This window comes from Hydra vulgaris, chromosome 15 (assembly GCF_038396675.1).
Source record: "Hydra vulgaris chromosome 15, alternate assembly HydraT2T_AEP".
Taxonomy (NCBI): Eukaryota; Metazoa; Cnidaria; class Hydrozoa; order Anthoathecata; family Hydridae; genus Hydra; species Hydra vulgaris.
In genome coordinates this window covers 27,017,048-27,040,231 of record NC_088934.1, presented here as the reverse complement: position 1 = coordinate 27,040,231, position 23,184 = coordinate 27,017,048, and the positions used below count along the sequence as shown (strand labels likewise).

At 26.2% G+C, this 23,184-nt stretch overlaps 1 protein-coding gene and 1 long non-coding RNA gene across 2 annotated transcripts in view; one reads left to right on the top strand and one right to left on the bottom strand.

Annotated features, from left to right (window-relative positions):
- Positions 1-1,074: 1,074 nt before the first annotated feature.
- LOC136091456 (uncharacterized) lies at positions 1,075-2,614 on the bottom strand. Its single transcript, XR_010643996.1, has 3 exons — positions 2,329-2,614; positions 2,078-2,253; positions 1,075-1,672 (listed from the first exon to the last, which is right to left on the bottom strand). It is a non-coding gene; the product is annotated as an uncharacterized LOC136091456 (long non-coding RNA).
- A 3,984-nt stretch (positions 2,615-6,598) lies between these two features.
- Positions 6,599-23,184, top strand: part of LOC100205423 (ER degradation-enhancing alpha-mannosidase-like protein 2) — a 53,142-nt gene continuing 36,556 nt past the window's right edge. Inside the window, exons 1-3 of the mRNA XM_065820352.1 lie at positions 6,599-6,797; positions 11,453-11,563; positions 14,795-14,834. Of these exons, the coding sequence (XP_065676424.1) occupies positions 6,691-6,797; positions 11,453-11,563; positions 14,795-14,834 (258 nt within the window). The 5' untranslated portion in view covers positions 6,599-6,690. The remainder of the gene's footprint in view (positions 6,798-11,452; positions 11,564-14,794; positions 14,835-23,184) is intronic.

Genomic DNA, 23,184 nt, shown 5'->3' with positions numbered 1-23,184 from the left:
ACAACTTGCAGCTTCTTTCCAAGCTTATATTTAAATATTATCATAAATAAGCATTTTAAAAACCAATCTATAATATCTGAAAAAACACATTATACAAAAATATAAGGTAGTTGGTAGTTGCCTTTAACAATATATATTTAAAAATAGGAAAAGCATATTTTAAATAATGAAAATCTATTAGGTTTAATTTTTCTTTTATTTAAAACAACTAATTTCTACAGTTGTTTCTAAAACTTTATTTTCTAATAATGATATCCTAACCTCTGATTAAATAACATAAAGAAAATAATGCTGTGTAAACAGTTTATAACTTACTGAATAAGTACAGGTTTATCAAATTTCTCATTTTTGATAAGGTTTATTTCTCCATTAATACAATTTTTTTAAGATAAGAACGAATGAAAATTGTTAAGCATTTTGACTGATTTTTGATTTATGACTAATTTTTCATTCATGTTAGTGAACACAATTCTTTTTTTTTTACAAGCTAAACAATTTAATGACTTTTCAGCATTTATTTTATTGAATATCTTCATCAGATATATTTTCACATTTTTTATGGTATCATTCGCTGCATAAATCACACTATAAAGATTGGTATTTTTTGCATGATACCATACCCAGTTTGAACGACATGAACAAGAAATTTCTAAAGTGATTAATTTTTCTACATTAAAACATGATTTTGATTGGCTAACTGGAAAGGCAGGAAAATGTCTTTTTTTAATGCATTCAATAAAATGTTTTCTAATTTTGTCGGTTGTGGTCAAACATAATCCATTCAATACTTCCTTCTGTATTATCTTGCTGAAGAATTATATTTTCACTTGCGTCTATGTGTTCAGACTTAACTAGTACTTTATGATTTTTATTTGATTCAATTTTTAAACTACTTGAGGCCCTCAACTTTTCTGCACAAACCCCATGCCTCCCCGAATATAATGCAACCTTTTTCCTTAAGAGAATGCTTAATGCTTGTAAATGACACCTTTTTTTGAACAGGCTGCAAATGAATACCTTGTTCATTTGGAATGCATTCTTCAAATGATTTTTCAATTTTTTCTAGAATATTAATTCCATTATCTAATTTCTCTTCATTTTCAATAAGGTATGATTCATTAATTAACTGCTTAGCTAGTTCTCGAAACAAGGATGCCTTAGTGTTTAACCACGTTTTTGTTTGGGAAGTGATTCCAATGTTTTTATGCTACAACCTACTTCTCTGTCTTTTGCTTTGTTGTTTGTAATAAACAGTTCATTTTAAGGCAATAAAGGTTTTCTTCCAAAAGAAATTTCTTTATCCAAGTTCAAAAATAGTGAGTAAATGTATAATTGAGATAAATTGTACCAAGGCCATGAAGGAAATTTATTAAAAACTGCAAAAAAATGCTTGCAAAGATACCCCATTCTTTTCCAATCTTGGCAAGTGCAATTCGACTTGACTGAATCGCCAAAGCTAATATGATGGAACTCAGCAGAGTTTGCAAAAGATAAACATGTAAAATTTCTAGTCTCTTTTACAAAAACTCCAGACAGATCAATATGTGAAGCTAGAGACATTTTTTGCAAGCAATTTTTAACAAAGTGTCTTGGTCTATAATGCAAAAATGTGGGTAGGTATGAACTATACTGGCGGAAATTTCCACTATGTCTTGTATTAATGTCACAATACCTAAAGGAAAAAGGTATGTTTTAATATGTTGTGTCAAAAAGTAGTATAGCACCAGTGTTAGTTACTTTGCCTGAATAGTTTGCCTGAACCAAAACTTCAAATTTTAAAAAAATAAAAAAAATCTTGTCAGAAAATCCCTTAAAAATCTCTTTTTTAATTATTTTGTGCTCACTAGAGTAGACTCTTTATCAAAATGTATTTTAAGTTATAATTAAGTTATTAAATTTTTTTTAACTTTATAAGGAAATAATGATCACTAAAGTAAATAAAGAACACTTTTGCATGTTTTGATAAAGAACCTTTGCATAACTTTGATAAAACTATCATAAAGGTCGCTTTTTTTTTTAATAGCCTATACTATTACTAAATATTCTCTTTTATTAAGAAAAAAAAAATACTAAGTACCTATTATATAAATCTGGAAAGTAGTCTTCAATAAAAATAGTAACCATGGTTGATAAACAAGAGTTACTATGCTTTTTCAGGTATGAATGTTTGAAGGTTTCATTTTGCCGTTCAACTCCATTGTTAGTATTAATACTGACCATTAATTTGTCTTTACAATACAAGTATGCCCACCTCTATTAATAAAATGGTACAGAATTATGCATGGATTTAGTGTAGAATTAAAAAAAAACTTTAAAATAAAATAAAACCTCAATATGTGGTAACCATTGCTTTTTAAGCCAATTAAACATATTTTTATGGTTTGGATTGAAAATAATGTTCACATTTTTTCAAGTTTTCAAGGGCTTTTGCTAAATCAACATTTGATTGAGCTCTGGCAACTTTCCTTAACTTAGCTAGCATTTCTACTTTAATGTCACTGGCACCATTATTTACTTTATTAAACCAAGGTTCCCATGCTAGTTCCCGATGAAAGTCACATATGAGAACTTGGCACTCTAAAAAATTTAATATATAAGTTGAAACTTGATTTACTTAAACATGAAACCATTTAAATATAAAATGATTCAGCGAGAGGACTTAATAAAATTAAGTAAGCAGCTAATTAAAATCTTAAAATACCTTGATGTAAAGATTCAATAGGATTAATCTCTTCAGCACAACTACAACCATAAAATATAAAGGACTCCAATTAGGATTCCATTCTTTTATTTTGGCAAAAACATTTTAAATATTTTTTGTTGACTCCCTTTCACAAATAAAGGTACCTACTATCTTATAGTCCACATTTGTTTTTACAACAAGAAAAAAGAGCGGTAAATAATATTTTGTTGTTTTGTAAGTGGCATCCAAAAGGGTAATTTCATGGCCATATATTTTTAATAACCTCTGTATTTCTTTAGTTTGATAAACAAATAAAAAACCATTGCTTGATGCTTCTACAACAATCTCACCCTTATCTTTGGTGCTTCCGACGGCTGAGCATTTGACCTGAACTGAGCATTTGATCTGAACTTTGACTTCATCTCTCTCTCTCTCTCTCTCTCTCTCTCTCTCTCTCTCTCTCTCTCTCTCTCTATATATATATATATATATATATATATATATATATATATATATATATATATATATATATATATATATATATATATATATATATATTTATATATATATATGTTTATTTATATGTATGTGCTTGTATATATATACGTATTATATCTATATAATATATGTGTGTACATATATATATATGTGTGTGTGTATGTAATATACATGCGTATGTATATATAAATGTAAAATATATGTGTGTGTATATATATGTAATATATATATATTTATTATATATATATGTATATATATATATATATATATATATATATATATATATATATATATATATATATATATATATCCACTCCTAGTTGGCTTTTACGAGGACATGTTTTTTATTTTACTTTCTTATACAATTTTTATCATGTTATATCATGTCATATATTTTTTAATTTTTATTTTATTTCTATTTTTATTTATACATATTTAAATTTATTATTATATTATACACTAGCATTATCAAGAGCACACAGGTGCTCTTGATAATGCTAATGTCTTCATAAGTATTCTTTCTTTATAAAATCTGTTCCTGTAAGTGATAATATAGGTATTGTAGTGAAAAAAGGTATTGTAAAAATAGTTTCAGAGAAGATTTATTAAAAGTAAATATTATTTAGTGATGAGCTAAAATAAATTAAATGATTTATTTCCAAATTAAATATATATTTAAAAAAATAATAATTAAACGTCATGTTTAATTTATGTTGGATATCTGAATGTCAGTTGTGGAAGGTCTCTTAATCTTCTTAAATCTTACATTTCTGTTTTACCTGAATTTTTTTTAAATGGATTACTTCTAAGACATTATAAATATTTAAAAAGCAATGATTAAAATGATTAAAAGTTAGTTATGATAATTTTTACTGTCCTATGCAATATCTGATTGCACAAGATAGAACAAGAAATGCAAAAGCAAAATGACATGTTATCATGAAAATGAAGGATTATCTTTTTTTTTTTAAAAAAAACAGTGAGTATCTGGGAGGCCTGTTAAATACATATTTTTTTGGAAAATATAAAATGTTATCAAAATAAAAGAACAGTTATTTACATGGTGTATTTGAATTTTTTTTTTTTAAAGTATTCACCTTAATGTGCGCTATAAAAATATTTTATAAAAGCTTATTTAAATATAGTGTTTAAAATAAATATAGTATTTTATTATTTTAACATGTACAAGGAACACAAGGAAAAAAAATATATACACATTCATTTTTGTATATCTTGGTAAAAATTGAAGTTAAGTAAAGAGAGCTCACAGTAAAATATTAAATACATACAGTTTTCACTTATCCCTTTAGGTCGAAGATAAAATCTTCTGTGAGGATTTTCAACTTGCTCTACCTTTTTATAAGACATTCTTGGTCAATGCTTGAATACCTTTTCTTTCTTAATGCTTCCAACATGTAACATCGAATTTTTTTCGATAGGAAGAACCTTTTTTTTTTAGATGGACATTTACTATTTTTAAACATTTTTCTTGTCACAATGATTTCTAATCTCCCACGCATTTCATCAACACTAGTTATAAATTCAGATGATGTAAATATTTCTTTTTTAACCTTGCATCAATTGGCTGGGATGTACCAGCACCCTAAAAAAAAAAAAAAAAAAAAAAAAAAAAAGAATCTTCAGTAAATTTAAAATAAAAAATGTAAAAATATGAAGGTGGTTTAAAGGGTGAATAGTTTCAATAAAAAAAAATTAAATAAAGGGAAAAGCCACTTTTTAAGTGCCTATAATTTTTAAAAAAGAACTATTAAAAAAAAATGATTAAGCAATAAAGTAAAAAAATATAGAAATTAAAACATTAACAATTTAAACAACTTGTGATTAAAATTAGTTATTGTCAAAATCAGATTATGTTATACAAAATTATTTACATCTCCAGTAAAGTGACCAGTGTGAGAACTCATTGATGGAAGAAAAATTGAAAACATTTTTTTTTTTTGTATTTTTTTAAAAAGCTAATAATATTTCTCAAAAAGAAAAAAGAGATTCTTTTGAATCATTAAGCAATCGACTTATTAGTTATAAAACTTGTTGGTTATAGGCAAGAGAATAGGAAAGAAAAACTTTTTTACTAATTTTTATAAGTCGAATATTTATTAATAATAATTTATTATTTTCTATATTAAATAAAACTAACATAATTAAAAAAAAATAAAACCTTAAAACCTGGAAATTTTAAATTTTCTTTGATCTTTATTTGTGGAGCTAAATTTAAATTTCTTTGTGGATCATTCCTGGATCATTTCATAGTTTTTAAAGTAACTGTGATCAGATACCTGATCACAGATACCACTACATGTTTATTGTTATAAACATGTAGTGTATTTATATTTTATGTATAATTGAATTATTAAATTATTTTTCAAGTTAATTATATACTTATATAATATATAACTATAAATAAATAAGTATATGATTTACCTTATATAAATATTTAAATATAGCACATTCAAGATACCTTTCTATCATTGCAACGCATTTTATATTCCTCTCAAAAAAGTACTTTTCTATTTCTTCCATGCATACAATCAAGAACTTTACTTCCTACAATCACAAATGGAACACCATTAAAAGATACTAAGTCATCCTCCCACCTTATTTTGTGGTGTTTGACAGAAACTTCTTTAAACATATCAAAAAAAACATTTAAAAACAATATAAACAGGATATTTACTAGATTTTTTAATAGAGTTATTTATTACTCGTTTTGTTTAATACTACAGACAAAATTAAGTTAACTTGTCAATTGGTAAATTTGTTTTAATTTTTAGTTAGTTATGTATAAAGTAACTTATTTATATCACAAAAAAAACTATGTTAGCCATATCTTGGCAACTGACAAATTTTTTCTTACCTATAATATAGGCTATATTACCAAAATTTTTGTCAGCAAAATAGCATGAAGACTTTGACACAGTTTCATAGTTTTGAATCAAAGCGAGTATTTCTTCGTATGATTCTGAACATATCCACTTTTCCGCTAAAAATGTCATACCAATAATGACTTTAATAGTTCAAAATAGTAAAAATAAAATAAAAGTATCAAATTTGGAAAAATTGCAAATGCGCAAAGTACATAAAATTTTATAATATATATCATAAATTATATAATACCACAAAATTATCAAATTACACTTAATAAGACTTGAATCTTCTAACAAACTTAAACTGTTATCGTCTCCCGATATCTTATCATATGAAAAAGAAATTTTGTCCATTTTGCAGTTATTATTTTCTACTTAATCCTTTAAGTTAATATAATCCTTTCGGCTATATAGAACAAACAAAAAAGCAAGGCTAAAATTATTTATAAATTTAATTATATCAAATAAAATAATCAATCATGAAAGAAATAATTATGTAGAATAGACTTACGAGTTTTGCGGACTCTAAGACACCACCTGACTTTGCGGTATGGAAACATGCACCAGCCGTGCGAGAGTGCACCTAAACATACTTAAAAATGAAAAATCAATAAACTACTATAAATGAAAAGTTCTAAAATCATGTTAAACAAAAATGACTTTATGATGTTATTAATGTTTCTTTCCACAGCTGCTTGCTGGATGAGTACAAAAGATAAAAAGCATTACAGGTTGTTTTTTAATTAAGTTTTGATATGAACAGATGTACCAACTTTTTATAAACCTTGAAATTTACACAGCTTTCTGGAAAAACGTGCTTTTTCTTTAAAACATTATAGTCAATTACAAAAACAAGAAAGCGCACGTATTACTTTTACTTATATACAAACAAAAAGGTATCGGTAAATCAAATTTATTGACAGGCTCAATGCTCAATATAATAAAGATACAGTGGGTATTACAAAGTTAATAAACAAAAACAAAAATAAAATAAAAAAATTAGTGTTATAAATAAGCTCAGCATTTCATTTAAACATTAATGGTGACTGCAAGAACCTGTCAGAGTTAACAAATGTTGATGTTGTAGAAATTCACTATTTAGAAAAAAACCTGATAATCATTAATCTGCTCATCATGTTTGGCTAAATTTTCTTTTATATTTTTGCTTTGTTGCTGTTTTCAATCAAAATGTTTGTATAATGCTAAATTTCTAAACATTAAGAAATGAAGTTTAAGAAATTATTGCAATTGATCAGTTGAAAGGGAAAAAAAAATTGTATTTTCCTGCTGATTTATGTCTATTTGAAAAATATATTGTTTTATTATCAATCAAAATCAGGGTATCACATTTAATATTCATCCCCACTCTATAACCATCTAAAACAACAAGATAAATGTCTTTAAAGGTTATCTTGAAATTTTTTACATTAATTGTATGACTGCAAGAATCTTTATTTAACTGTGAGTCTAACGGCTAATCTGGAGATTTTAAAGATCTGATATTAATAACATGTTTATTTTATTAATTTTTGAACAGGTGAGAAGATCAAAAAATAATAGATACTATTTCTATAAAAGAAAATTAAAAAAATAAAATTTCCATATGAAAAGACAAAAATGAAAGAAAAGTTTAAGTTATTAGTAAAGTTTTAAAGTTATTACTTAAATTAAACAAAATGTTTGATAATGCATTTAGGAATAAGGTAAAGATCGAAGTAGTTTGTGCAACTATTGCAGCTAGGTGACAGAGTGAAGTGGAGCTAAACGAAAGCAAACAGTAAATATCATAATTTTTGCAAGTAGTAAGGTTTAGCTGATAAAAAGTTATTTTGAGGACCACAAATGTTTCTAAAAGATTTTAGGTTGAATTTAGGTTTGGTGGTTGTGAATTTTTTATGTTTAATATTTTTAGGTACTTTAGTCATGTTTTAAGTTATTAGAGAACTTGACTCAATCATAGATTGTGCATGACACCCAAGCAATTGAGCTTTGCAGTCGAGTCCTAATTAACTATTAGATGTAGCAAAGTGAACATGTAAAATAAGAGCTATCACAGAATTAAGAAAACCTTACAATTAACCAACCTCAGAACCATTAAACTGAGTTTAAGATATGTACCTTTAAAAGTGAGAAACTGTAGAACTATGTGATGTTTTGAATAAGTTTTGTGATCTTGAAAGTATTTAAGTCATTAAGGTTTTCATTAACAAGATTTCAAAATAAGTGTGTCTCAGATATTGGTTATGATCTTTTATCTGGAAAACAAAAGTATAACTCTTTTAATAAGGTTCCTATAGAAACAGCTATGTTAATTTGCTAAGGTTTTCATATACAAACCAAACAAGCTTTTTTTAACTGTTGGTTTCAATATATTGCCTAGCTTGAAACATCTCAGAAAAAAATAATTTGAAGTATCACCAATTAATATGAATTAACTTGAACCTTATTCTGGTATTTACTTTAGTCTATTTCAGGCTGTTAAACTGGTGATGCAAATGATATTGGAGAACATTTTTTTTAGATATTAACAGTGATAATATACTAATGAAAATAAAGTTTGAATTTGATGGTAGTTGAAGCCATGTAATATTTTATTAAAAAGATAATGTTAACAGTAGTAAAATCCTAGTGACAATGTTCTGTCCACTTTCATTTGAAACAGAAACAGGTTTGTTGGTATGGTTGCAAAAGTCACCGAATGACCCACTGACACAGTGCGCTCATGGGAAAAGAATCAAGAGAAACTTTAATTATTGTCTGTCTTTAGTTCTGACATTGAAGAGTTAAAAAGTAAAAGTGCTTAAGATATTATGCATAAAGAGGGAAAACAATTTAATATAAAGGTGATAGTGCAGTCATATATGATAAGTATGAAAGATTATGATTTGAATTGTACTAATTTTTTTATAGGTTCTTCATGCTTTACTGCATACATTTTACATATTTCATGAAGGCTGTTGCATACATAAAAGCTTGTGTTTTTGATTGGTTTTTGAGTCCTCTTCCAGTACTTCAAATAGATTTCTGAAGCAAGCAAGACTTCATTACAAACAGAGATACTAAAAAAATAGGTATAAAATGGAACTACCCTGATACAACTGGAATAGCAGAAACAAAAACAACAGCAGGTAATATGGCTAGAGAACTATTGCACAAAATATCAAACAGGGGTTTAATTATTGCACAATTGCCTGTTCAATATCATGCAACATTTCAAAGGTTCAGGTTGCTTTTAGTAATTCATCCAGTATTTTCCTCAAAAAGAAAAATTTATGTGTATTAATATAAAAGCTATTGTACAGATTTTTAAATTTTCCTAGTTAGTGAGTTTCTGTCTGAAAATAAATTACAAAAATAAATTTACCTGGACCCTGGGAAATGGACCCAGGTTACTGATAAAACCATCACTGCTCAAACTAATTGGTCATTCTTAGGAGTTAATTTTGAATAATAAGGAAAGAGGTTTCGGAAATCTTGATGAGTCAGGATTAGAAGGTAATAACAAATTATTAAGATTAATATGTACTCGACTCTTAAGAAAAAACTCCCAAATTGTCAGTTTAACAGACACCATTAACCAAATGTGGATATCATCTGATTCAATTATTTGTGATGAGAGATACAAGTTGAAGCCATTTTGCAAATTTTGTTATAAAAGAGAACATTCTGATAAATATTGTCATAAACAAAAATGCCTCTAATTACATTTTATCTCAAGACGACAGATATTTTGAAATATTGACATATCAATAAATGACAAATTTTAGTACTTCTTTTTATAATTTTTATTGTTTTTGTCATTGATGCACTTATGTTATCTTTGCATTACAAAATATAAATGATATTTATATACATTTATACATATTTTTATTATAACCAATAAAAAAGCAACTTTTATGAAATTTTAAATATTTGTTCTTCCAAATTATGATCTAAATATGCTGCAGTAAAATTATTTATTTAGTTTTTAAAAAGTCCTTAATCAACCCTATAGCACTTTTCATTCAAAATTTATGAACCAATGTCTGTGAAAACAACTGTTTGACCCACTTTGCAGAGAGAGAGAGAGAGAGAGAGAGAGAGAGAGAGAGAGAGAGAGAGAGAGAGAGAGAGAGAGAGAGAGAGAGAGAGAGAGAGAGAGAGAGAGAGGCCCACAAGGCATATTCTTGAGTCCTCAATAAAAGGGGGGGGGCATTTATTAATTTTTGAAAAATTTCTCCTACCACCAACCCTATTAATTAACTTTTACTTGTTGTTTGTTTATATCTTAAAACTAAAAAAAAAAAAAAAATAATCAGTGAAAATCAGCCTTAAAAATCAGAAAATAATTATTTTAGTCACTGATAAGAACAAAAACTTTCAGTGTAAACAGGCTTTAAAAATTGTCGACTTCTAAATCTCGATTTGTTGAAAATGAGTTTTTTTTTTAATTTCTCACCAAAGTATAAAACTTATATCAACACATTAAATCCTATTGAAATTATGGTTAAACAACTGTTAGAAAATGCGCATTTGACTGCAAGCCATGCTAGAATTAAATAGTTTTAAGTGTGTTTTGTAAAAAATATTAGTTCAGATTTATAAATTGAAATTTAAAAAAAAAATACTTATATTGTAACAAAGAAGTTCCTTCCTCCCTTGTTTAATAGGTCTGGGCTAAAATTCCCACCTCCCCTCTTCTATTCCACCTCCCCTTTTATTCCCCCCCCCCCCCCAACCTCTTTGTATCAAGGACTCGAGAGTAGAGAGAAAGAGAGGATATCTTTGAATTACGGAGTTATTTCTTATTGTTCTTCTTGTTGGTAAGAAATTATGAATAAGCTGACCATACAGGGAAAGCTAAAATAAAACCTTAGTTGCCCATTTATTTCTACCTACAAACCAAAGTAAAAATAGCAAAATGGTTTCTTTTTATATGAGATTATGTCTATAAAGGGACTTGAAACGACAAGGTATGTTTAAAGTATCCTGGTAAAGTAAAATGTCTTTATGTAAAAAATGTAAATAAATAAGAAACATTATGAATAAATAAATTACGAATCATCAGATAAATGTGGTCTGTGTTTTGGAAACTGTCTATTTTTTAAAAATGTAAAGTCTGATATTAAATTGGCATGGTATTATGTACTAATATATTTACAAAAAAAGTGCTTTTTTGCAGCACTATAGGCAAAGTTTATCTATCACTAAAGTGACATAAGCGCTTTTTAACAAAAAACATTTATTTAGTTACTTTAATTAATAGAGTAAAAATAATATTATAATATACGCATAAAATAATGCGTCAAATATTTTGTACCGTAATAATAGTTTCAGTATTGGTGACCAAAATGTTTTATTTATTGATTTTAAATGAATTTTTTCGTAATTTTTTTAATGGTTTTAGGGAGAAAGCACGACAAATGTTTTATCATGGATATGATAGTTACTTGAAATATGCATATCCTTATGATGAATTAAAACCCCTATCATGTTCTGGACAAGATACATGGGGAAGGTGAGTACAGATATTAAGTAAATTAAGTGTAAGGAATTTTGTTTTAAACACAACCCTACTATTCAAAAATTTAAAAACTGATTAAAACACAGCCTTTTTATTTATAAATTCAAAGGCTTATTTAAAAGTTTTAAAAAACTTTTGTATTTTCTGAATTTCTTTAATCATCAGATTTTAAAATGCTTTTTGTTGTTGTTGTTGTTGTTGTTTTCTGTAATTTTACTGAACAAAAAAGTGACCATTTTTCATTGTATGTGTTTTCCTTTCTTATTTTTGTTTATTTATGATAAATAACTTTTTTTTGAGCACCTATACAGGTGCAATTGGGATCTGTAACTTTTTTTTTGGGCACCAATACAGGTCCAATTTGGTTACTGCAATTAGTATAGGATCAGGTTTCGGTACTGCCATTAGTATGGGATCAGGTTTAGGTACTGCCATTAGTATGGGATTTGGCTTTGCTACTGTGATTAGTATCGGATCAGGTTTGGGTGCTGCCTTAATAAAAGGTTTTTTATAGTTATATGATTATAAATTTATATTTAAAAGTGTTTGTTTTTTAAATATGAAAATAACAGCAACAACAAGAAATATTTTTGAATTATTAAAATATATTAAGTTGATATTGAACATTTCATAACATTCTGATAAAATGTTATTGTATACATTTTTTTTGTGAATGTCATAATTTCTTTAATCATAAAGAAGAGTATACTTATCACTAACAATCAGACAAATTACATACATTGGGTAAAAGTCTAATAAATCAGTTTAAGAGTGCGAATAGTTGAATCAGTATTAATAATACTTGTTGTCTTTTATCTTTAAATTCCCATCTGGGATGCATATTCAAAGTCTGTAGTTCAATGTCCTTGGTCCTGAAGTTCTTACTTTAGCCCAGAATCCAAAGTCTCAAGATTCCATGAAGATATTGTTTATTTGAATAATGTGTTTAATGCACTTCTTAATTTGCATTGAACACATTAAAATAAAAATTTGTTATAAATTTAATTCTATTTGTTAATGATAATAATGAGAAAATATATAGTGATAAAAATGGAAAAAAATATATATAATATAGATTTAATTTTATTTGTTAAATGATAATAATGAAAAACACTCTTTGTTTTAATGTGTTGCAATTATAACTAGTCATGATAATGATTTTTAACTATGTTTTTGTAAGATGTTCTAAAAAAGCAATGTTTTAAAGCGTATATTAGAAAATTACGTCCATTTTAACTTCAATAACTGTCTTGCCTTATATTGATATTTGCTTTTTACTCACGTTAGACACTTTGATGCATCAGACACAATCTATAGACATTTTCATTGTACGAATAAAATCATGAATGTATTTAAAGTAATATGTTTTAAATGTATTGTACCTGACAAAAGTAAAAGTAATGAGTTGTGCAGTAAGGAAATTGCATGTGCCACAAAAGCTCGCGAAAGCAACCTTATACAACATTTTTCTAGAAAATATGTTAAACTACTAATAACGTTAAATAAAGAAATATTAGATAAATAAGAAAAAGGCAATAAGAAGCATCAAAAACCATCAAAAGTGAAACTTCCCAGCAATCCATATTAAAATTTTGTACCGCAGCAAATAAACTTGTACATATTAAAAGACAAGTTTTGGTTGAAGGTCTTTCATTCTAGGTTTAACTTATTTTTTGATTAATATTTTTGTAAAGCAAGTCTTAGTTGCCTTTCATTTCAACATATATAAATTACATTTTTTTGCATTTTCGTTGCTAAGCATTTATTGTTCTAAAATAATTTATATAGGCGTTTTGCAGAAAAGTTACCTTTTGGTGTGGATCTAAAATGAATTTTAAAAAAATGTGAGAATTCAAGATTTTTATTTCCAACAAGGCTGCAAGCAACCTCTATTAGAGTTGGAAGTATTACCAATCACTATTAGAGTTTGAAATATTTATATATATATATATATATATATATATATATATATATATATATATATATATATATGTATATATATATATATATATATGTGTATATATATGTATGTATATATATATATATATGTATATATATATATATATGTATATATATATATATATGTATATATATATAAATGTATATATATAGGGTTAGGACTATTGTAATGAAAACAATAATAGTAACAAAAATTATTGTTATTGTATTAACTTAATTTAGAAACAATAACAATACTTGTGATTTACAACTATTGTAATTCTGTAATACAATAACAATAAATATTGTATTGCAATTCATCTTTATAAAGCAATAACAATATCTGAAAAAAAAATGTATTGTAATGACCCACTAGAATAACAATAAATATTGTATTGTAATTTGTCTTTGTAATACAATAACAATATATTGTTATTGTAATAAAAGACATTAACATTTTTATTTAAGAAGAATTATTATGTTTAACTGTTTGTGTTACTAAACTTAGTTTTCATATATATTTTAAGTTCCTTTGCAGAATTAAAATCAAGAGGAAAAAATTAAAGAGCTGAATAAAATAATTTATGAATGTTATTTTTCATAATAGTAAGGCTATCATCAGACGGGCAATATTTTGCAGCCATTTAGAGCTTAGAAATACATAACAAGATAGGTGATGCGAAATCTAAATATGTAAAAAATAAAATTTGCAATATATTGCAAATCCGTAAATAAAAAATAGCAAAAATAATAGTAAGTTCGTCAGAGATGAATATAAATACGTTAAAATACGTTAGCTTTTCTACTTGAATGTAAAGTAATACACTACAATAGTTATTGTAATTGTTTTCATCAAAACAATACAATAGTTATTGTAATTTTATTTCATTAAAACAATGCAATGCATTAGTTCTCGAATTTTATTGTATTGTTAGAAAAAAAACAATACAATACTTATAGTAATTGTTTTTCATCACAGCAATACAATACCAAAATAAATTTTTTTTATTATTTCTGTAATATTACAATACAATATTATTGTATTGTAATTGTATTTAATTTTTACAATTACAATAGTCCTAACCCTATATATATATATGTATTTACTTACAAACAATATATATATATATATATATATATATATATATATATATATATATATATATATATATATATATATATTGTTATATACTTCTTTGTAATATATATTTTTTGTTTAATTTATTAATTTTTGGCATAATTAATATTAATAATGGCATAATTATTTCAAATGTTTTTTTTTTATAGTTATTCTTTAACCCTGATTGATGCTTTAGACACTTTGTTGGTAAGATATTTTTATGAGTATATATCAAAAAATAAAAAAATTAAAACAAATAGTTTTGCGAATATTATGTATTCAAGTATTAATTCTCCAAGAACTTATTATTTTTGCAAATATTATGTATTCAAATATTAGTTCTCCAAGGCAAACAAACTTTAAGTCAAAGATGGGAATAAATTAACCTGATTTTAAAAACCTTTAAAAAAAACTTTTTTTAATTAAAGAAAGTTCATTCAGAATTTAAGTTTAAATTTAAAATGAAACATTTTACCATAACCTTTATGACATCTAAGCTTATAACAAACTCTTTGACATTTGAACTTTTATGACATCTCATCTTATAATAAAATCTTTGACATCTGAACCTTGATGGCATCTAATCATATAAGGAACTTTTGTAAAAATATTTTGAGCATATGAAAAATTATTGTAGTCAATTTTATTTTATTTGAATTGTTTGATGAATTTCAGTGGCATTATTTATAAAACTCGTATTTTTATTTTTTGAGAAAATACTTTGTATACTAAAATTACCTTAATAAATAGTCATATGATTTCACAAATAGCATCTACCAAACTATTTAATTTACTTTTAATGAATCTTATTCTTCAAATAATTTTTGGATTTGTCTCTATATAAGGACAAGAACAAGCCCATACAAAGTACTTTATACAGGAATATCAAGAGATTCAATGAGCCTTTTACACCATGACTCCAATCATCCAAACCATCTAAGGAAAAGCATTTTATTATTACAAAATTAAATCAGATCATGAAAATCTTTTTAACAAATTGCTAATTTAAACGCAGAATAAGAATTTGCTAATTTATTGAATTTATCAAGCGGTCTTCTTGGGGATTTGCTACATCAACCAATAATTGCTACATTTAATTGTGAATTAAATGCAATTGATCCGGCACTGTTAAGAAAAGATTGTATATGTTATAATAACATTTAATAGGTTTATGGTCATATATTTTCATAATTATATATAAAATATAAATTTTATGAAATTAAATATAATTTCATATAATTTATTTACCTTTTTTTTTTTAAATAAAAAGTATATTCATTTATAAAATTATGTTCAAGAAATTTCCTCAAAATTACACTTTGATGTTCAAACTCATTTTCAGGGCTAGGTGTAATGGTTTTACACATATTAAACATTATAAAGTATTAAATTACTATTATTAAACATTATTTTTATATTTTATCTTTTTTAAAATAAGAAAATTAGTATAAAAAAAAACAGAAATTAAAATACTGAATTAGGTTTTCTTGTGGAAAAGTTCATTATCAAGAAATATTGAAAATAAATTATTTTTAAGTTGTTGTTTTTGTTGTTTTTTGAAAAATGATAAAATTTAATGTACACCTGCAATTAGTTTAGTATTTTTAACTTTGAGGTGACTCAAAGTTAAAAATACTAAACTAATTAAAAAGTTGTTTAAATGCTTTGTAACAAAATAAATATAGTTAAGACTTTTTTTTACCATAAAGTTTTTTTTGTAATAATATAATTGGACAACCATTTTAAATAGCAAATTTTAATCAAAATTGCCAGTTTGTTCATTAAAAAAAAAAAAAAATTTATTTAGTAAATGATTTTTCAAGATAGTTTTTAGTATCATTTTTATAAAAAAAAATGCATTTGAGAGTATTTTTAGATTTTTCAAAAATCATATTTAATAATAAGTGAACATATCAATTTTTTGACTAAATTGTCTGGAAAAAAATAATGGGACACATAACGTAAATAATTTATTAAGAAGACTTATGGTAGAATTAATATTTTTATAGTAGCATTCAAATGTTTTGGCATAGATTCCATTATTTTTTTGTAATATCAGAACTTATTTCATCCCAAGTCTTTGTAACAGCAGTTTATAATTCTTTCTTTTGCTTCAAGTGACGATTACCTATTTGTTTATGTAAAATCCACCATAAATTTTCTATAGGATTTATATCTGGAGTTTGTGCTGGCCATTTAAGAACATTTATGGATTTGATTTGTATAAATTCTTTTGTTTTTTTTTTACTTATGTTTCAAATCATTGTTGTCATGTTAAAATATAAAATATCTATCTAATCTCAATTTACTCGCTAATGAAGTCAAATTATTATTCAAAATATCAATTTTCATATCCAAATTCATTGTATCTTTAATAAGTTCAGGATTTCCAACACCATTCCAGGACATAGAGCCCCATACCATAATATTACCACCTCCATGTTTTACGGTTCCTTGCATGCAACTTAAACGGTAAGCTTCACCAGTTTTTTTCCAAACATTTTGTTTATCATCAAAATGTACCAAATTAAATTTGGATTCATCTGACCACAGTATTTTCTTCCAAAATGAAATTGGCTTATTAACATGAGTTTTAGCAAATAATAATCATTTTTTCTTATGTTGCTGTGTCAAAAATGGTTTTTTGCGTGGTGTGTAGCTTTTAAACCCATTTTCATGTAAATGATTTCCGATGGTTTTATCAGTTATTTTGGTTCCAGTGTTATTGTCAATATATTCTGCAGCTTTTCTGGATGACTTGAATCTACTTTTCTTGCATAATTTTACAATCAAGTGATCTTCTTTGACGGTAGTCTTATGATGCGTCCCTGTCCTTTCAAAATCTTTACAGTTTGGTGACTTCCAAACTTTTTTACAATGTTTGAAATGGTGGAATGTGGAATTCCAGTCTCTTTTTCAATAGTTCTGTAAAAAAAAAATTCAACTAAATCCAAAATTAATTTTCGTTGATTCTCATTCAAATATTATTTTGCTGGAGCCATGATTACTAAAATGTAGAATTTATTCCTAAATATTTCATAAAATAATTTTTTCAAGAAAAAAAAAGTGTTTTACCTTCAAAAAATTATTAGTATCTTACAAAACAAATTATAAATTAGAATTAAATAAGATATTTTAAATAAAAAACAATTTGTCCCATTAAATTTTTTCGCATAAATTAACAATTAAATCAAACACATCTGATTTTAATGATTCAAAGTATACAAATGAGTCAATTTTGTCATGTAAGTTGTACAACATTTGTTTGTCTGTGTTGAATGATTCAGATAAAAACAAAAGAGTATCGTTATTTAGAATAGAAGCAGAAAATACTACATTATTACTAGCTAGGCAGCTTTGCTGTCTTATACTAGTTGGACAACAAAAGAAACAGGCTGGGTAACAACACATTCATTTATTTCAGCAATTGACTTGTTCATAACATCATCACTTTCCTCTTTAGTGGATATATCTGTGCTATCTATTACATCATCATCATCAAGGTAACTATCACTAAAATCTGAAACTTCATTGTCACTTTCAAGCATAAAATAAACAATATCTTCTATTGAATTCAATTTTGCATCACAAGTTTTTTTTTTCTAAATTAAAATTTAAATTAAATCAGTTACACTTCTAGAAAAATAGCCATTATGAGCTTAAATTTTCCTTAAAAGAATGTTCTAGAATATAGGACTGGTTTCGCTGCTCATGGTGTCACACTTCTTCAAACAAATATTTGCATATATATACGTCAATACTATTTTTCGAAAGTTTTGTCATATATATATGTCATTAACAATTAAAGTTTGTAGATCCACTTCTTTATCAATGCCCAGAAGGTCTTCACTACAATTACTTTTCCAGGGAGCACATTTGTTTTTTGATCTTTCCTTCCTCTTGTTAGGAGTACTGGTTCAATCTATTCTCATACTCTGAAGGAGCATTAACAACACCTCTGTTTATAGGAGCAATGCCACTTTTCTCAAAACCAGTAACAACATTTTCTTCTCTTATAGAACAGTACAGCTTTTTCAACAGCATAGAGAACTTATCTTTAGCATATTTGCTTCATTGTTTCCTGGACCCTTTTTCTAAAATTTGCTCCCTTTTTTTTTTGTAGTGTTTCAAATAATGTCACATCAAATTGTTGGGTTAGGTTGGTTGAATTTGGATGACATGAGGTTCATATTTCTGGAAGGAATGTGAATTTTATGTCATTCGTATTGCACAGTCTAACTGATTCCATGAATGGATGCAATGCCGAATCGTCTCTGATAAGGAATTTTTTTTCCTTCAAATTTTTTAAATTATAAGAGAGTTTTGTGTTGAGACCCAATCCTCAAAGTAAAGTAAATCAAACCACATAAACCTCATCCTATTAAATTAAAATGTTTCAAGCTGTTATATAATATAAGGTATAGTGTATATATATATATATATATATATATATATATATATATATATATATATATATATAACAGAAAATATATATATGTGTGTATATATATATAAACAGCATTTTTGATAAATATAATCTGCTACCCCCTTTATGTGTTCTATATGATAAAAAAAACTTTAAAAAGTTTTTAATGAAAAAAGTATTTTTAGGGGTCCCCCAAGACTTTTGAACATATAACGAGTTCCTAATATTATCCAAAAAAAGTTATTTAAAAGTGTATCATGTTTGGTCTTAAATGAAGCAATATTCTATGAAAATTTTAAAAATGATCACTATATTGTATAAAATAAATATGTTAGATTTAACAGCATAAAGAATCAAGTTTATTACCTAAAAATGAAAAAAATTCCATTTTTTTAAAATTTTCTTATAATTTTGCTCCATTTGTGACCCAACATGATATACTTTTGAAGAACTTTTTTTTTAAATGTTAGGAACTCATTAAATGTTCAAGGATCTTTAGGGGCCCCTAATATTTTTTATTCAAAAAAATAAACTATAAGATTGTTCTCAAAATTTATTTTAAAAAGTTAGTTGCAGCCATACCTAGTTAATTGTGTTTCTTCCCATTCATTCCCATATCAACTGCGTATATACACTAGGGTGTCCCAAAAAATGATGAAAATTTGAAAATCAAGAGACTATACCCTCCAAACTATGTGATTTGGTCTATAAAGATAGAATATATAAAAAATTTTGATCTAAAGTTTGCAACTTAGCTAGATGTAAAATTATAAGTTCAGAGAGATTTATATTTTTTTACAGTTTTACGCGCATATTACTGAGACAATTTTCCTTCAATAAATATAAAATCCCCAACTTACAAATTTATTTAGCAGAATTAAATAATGAACTTAAACAACCGCCACAGAGAAAAAAATGAATCACAAAGTTAAAAATCTTTTTTTATTAAATCAAACACATAGGAAAACAGTTATATAGTATATGCTTTTGTGAGTTGATCTTTTGGCATTTTGGCTTGTAGTTTTTTTCTATGATCTTTTGCAACAAGCATTATATTTTGCCTTTGATCATCATTTGTAGATTCCTTCACAAAGTCTTGTATAAGCTTGATGTTTCTTTCTGCGCAATTGTTAGTGGTAGAGAGATATTTTACAAATAAACAGAACTTACGAAAACTTTCAGTATTATTCCAAGATTTTACTCCACTGTAAACTCATTGTTCAACTTCGCTTTTTAAAATTCCAATAATTTTAAAAAGATACCAAGACTCTGGACCAACCAGAAGAGATAATGTTGTTTTGGAATCAAGAACTGGAATAATTTGAGGATACCCAATATGAAATGTTGGCATAAGAAATTTAAGTAGGTTATTAATCATTTTTATTTTTTCATTGTCTTCAACGTTGCGATCTCCAATTGCTAACACAACAAGCTGAGGAGTTAAGTACCAAGAGTGTGGTTTTATACTCTTTGTTAAAGACTGTCCTAATTAGTCATCATATTGCTCTTGTATTTTAAGACTTGCCCTGAAAGCATTAAGGTCATTCTGAGGTGCTTTTGAAGCTTTTTAAAAGTCCATAAAGAATGGCAATAAAAAAACTTTTCTGTCATTATTTTAATAACATTTTTTGTCATTTCCAATGTCTGCCATTAAAGTCTGTCTGCCATAAAACGTGCCTCGTGACAAGCGCCAGGTTGATGGAATTTAAAATTAGTTACATTTCCACCAAGATAAAAAACAACAAGCTGGCAAAGGTTTCTATAATCACCTCTTGCAAAAGTATTTTTAAGCAGAGCTTTTGAACAAAAAGTAAGGCATCTTCTGCAAGAGTGTACAACACTGAATCAACTTCTAGGTTACCCCAACTCATTTTTTCAATATTATTTAGAGAGTTCACTTCTGTTCAAACTTCATTCCGCTTTTTTTTAACTTTAAATATAATGCTCTATGTCTTTTGTCTTTCCTGTGAGTACTTCCATGAAGTAAGGCATATGCAGCTCATATATGTGATCCCTGCATAACAACCATATTAAAGGGAGATTAAGTTTTACACTCAGAAATTGAATTGCTCCAGCATATTTCCCTGTGTTACTACTGGTTGTATCGCAGCAGCAAGCAAACAGTTGATTAACACACTCGTAATATTCTAATAATTTATTAGTTCAATTGTCTGACATGCTCCAGTAGCATTTTTTAATTAGACAATCCCAAGCAATATATCTTTGCAATCTGGAGCGTCTGGAGAGCTAACGCTTACAGTCAATCTGTCATAAACAATAGATATTTAAAGGTCTTCTGAAATTTCTTTAACTAGTTTAGTGTCAAAATGCAGAACTAGTCTTTTACCTTTTAGTAAATCAATTATTTGCTTTCTTAGAAGGTCCACTGTTGATTGAATTATCTGAAACCGTTTTCTGTGAACAGAAGACCTAGAGATGTTTATTTCTTTAAAATTAACATTAGGTTTGGAAATAATGGCAGACATAATTGCAGTCTGAGGTCGTATTCCAATATTATATCTTGCTGCCACGATTGATGTTGCTTCAATAAGCTCATCAGGAGTAAGCTCTATGATTATTTTAGTCATTTTCTTTAATCTAAAAGTGTTTAAAAAATAAATTTTTCATTTAAATTTTTTGTTGAGTTATTATGCCTCTATTAATAATAAAGTTGTTCTGGAAATAAAATTAATACTTAATTATAAATAAAAATTATTTTTAATAGCGTACTAGTTCACAACTACCTTTTTTTTTTCTTCATAAGTTTTTCATCAAATTCATCATCTGTTGAAGAGTCAGATTTGCAGTCAGCTGTTTCAAATCTATCTAAATTTTCGCTTCATATTGCTATACTACTATTGTGGCTTCCTTGAACTTTATGAATCTCTTTTTGTTTTTGTTTTTCTATAGTTAGAAATCTGAGTCTCCTCTTTTCAGCTCTAGCTCTGTAAGCTGTATCATATTTTTCCTCAATGAACATTTTCCTTTCATTCATTTGGTCTTTAAAGAATTCTAGATCATTTTTAACTACTTCTAGATGATTATTTGATGTTCTTATTTTCTTCTCAAAATCAATTTTTGAAATATTAAAAAGATTACTTAACTCGAATTTAAATTCTTCTGCTAGAATGTTATGTTTTGTTTTATCTTTAAATTCAAGTGATTTCATTTTTAGCATTTTAGTGTATTTTTTAATGAACTTTTTTATTTTGTCCCTAGGTAAATAATAAAAAAATATATTTTATCGATAACAATTACAGTTAAGCTAACAAAAAATAAAAACGAACTGAAAAAATATTCATTATTTAAAGGTTACTTATTACCTTACTTGAGCTCCTTTCTGAATATAATCTCCAAATCCATCCATACAGAAATTACTTCCGCAACAACACAATTGATCCCAAAATGATTAACACAAACTCCTTTAAAACACACAAGTTCAAGTCCAAGACATTTTTGTGGACACGCAATGTGAAACTCTGACAGCCTGAATCTGTAGCTTTTTCAGAGTTTAAAAATAGGTAATATCTCAACACATTTCCCACAGAAGGCAGTTGCTTTGTTGGCAATTTGTTTATAGGATAATTAAGAAGGTAAACAGTTCTTCTAGGACTAATAGAGCAGTTGTATTTTCTCTTTGCACCTTGCTTTATTTTTGTTTTTGAACATTCCATATTAAAAACAAATAAAAATTGATATTGTGAACACTTCTGCACTAGTGAAATGTATTTAACAAGTAAATCTATTAGAAAAGTTTATAATGATTCTTAAGCTTATCTAATAAATCTTTCTGTATGATTTTAACAAAAATGCTTTTTTCATAACAATTATTACAAAAGCGAAAGTAACAAATATACAGAAAAAATTGTTATATCCAAATTTTCAAAATATACATCTTGCAATTGTTGACTAGATGTACCATAACATATAGGTTTTTTTCTTTTTCTACAGACCAAATCCCAAACATTTGAGGGTAGTCTTTTTCTTTTTTTTTTTTTTTTTTGGGACACCCTAATATACACAGCTCGAAATGGCTTTTAAGACTCCTAAAATAAATAAGTGAGCCATGCGAGCTGTTCCTCTCAACAGCTTTTTACAAGAGCTATCTGTTTCACTAAATAAATTGCTTAT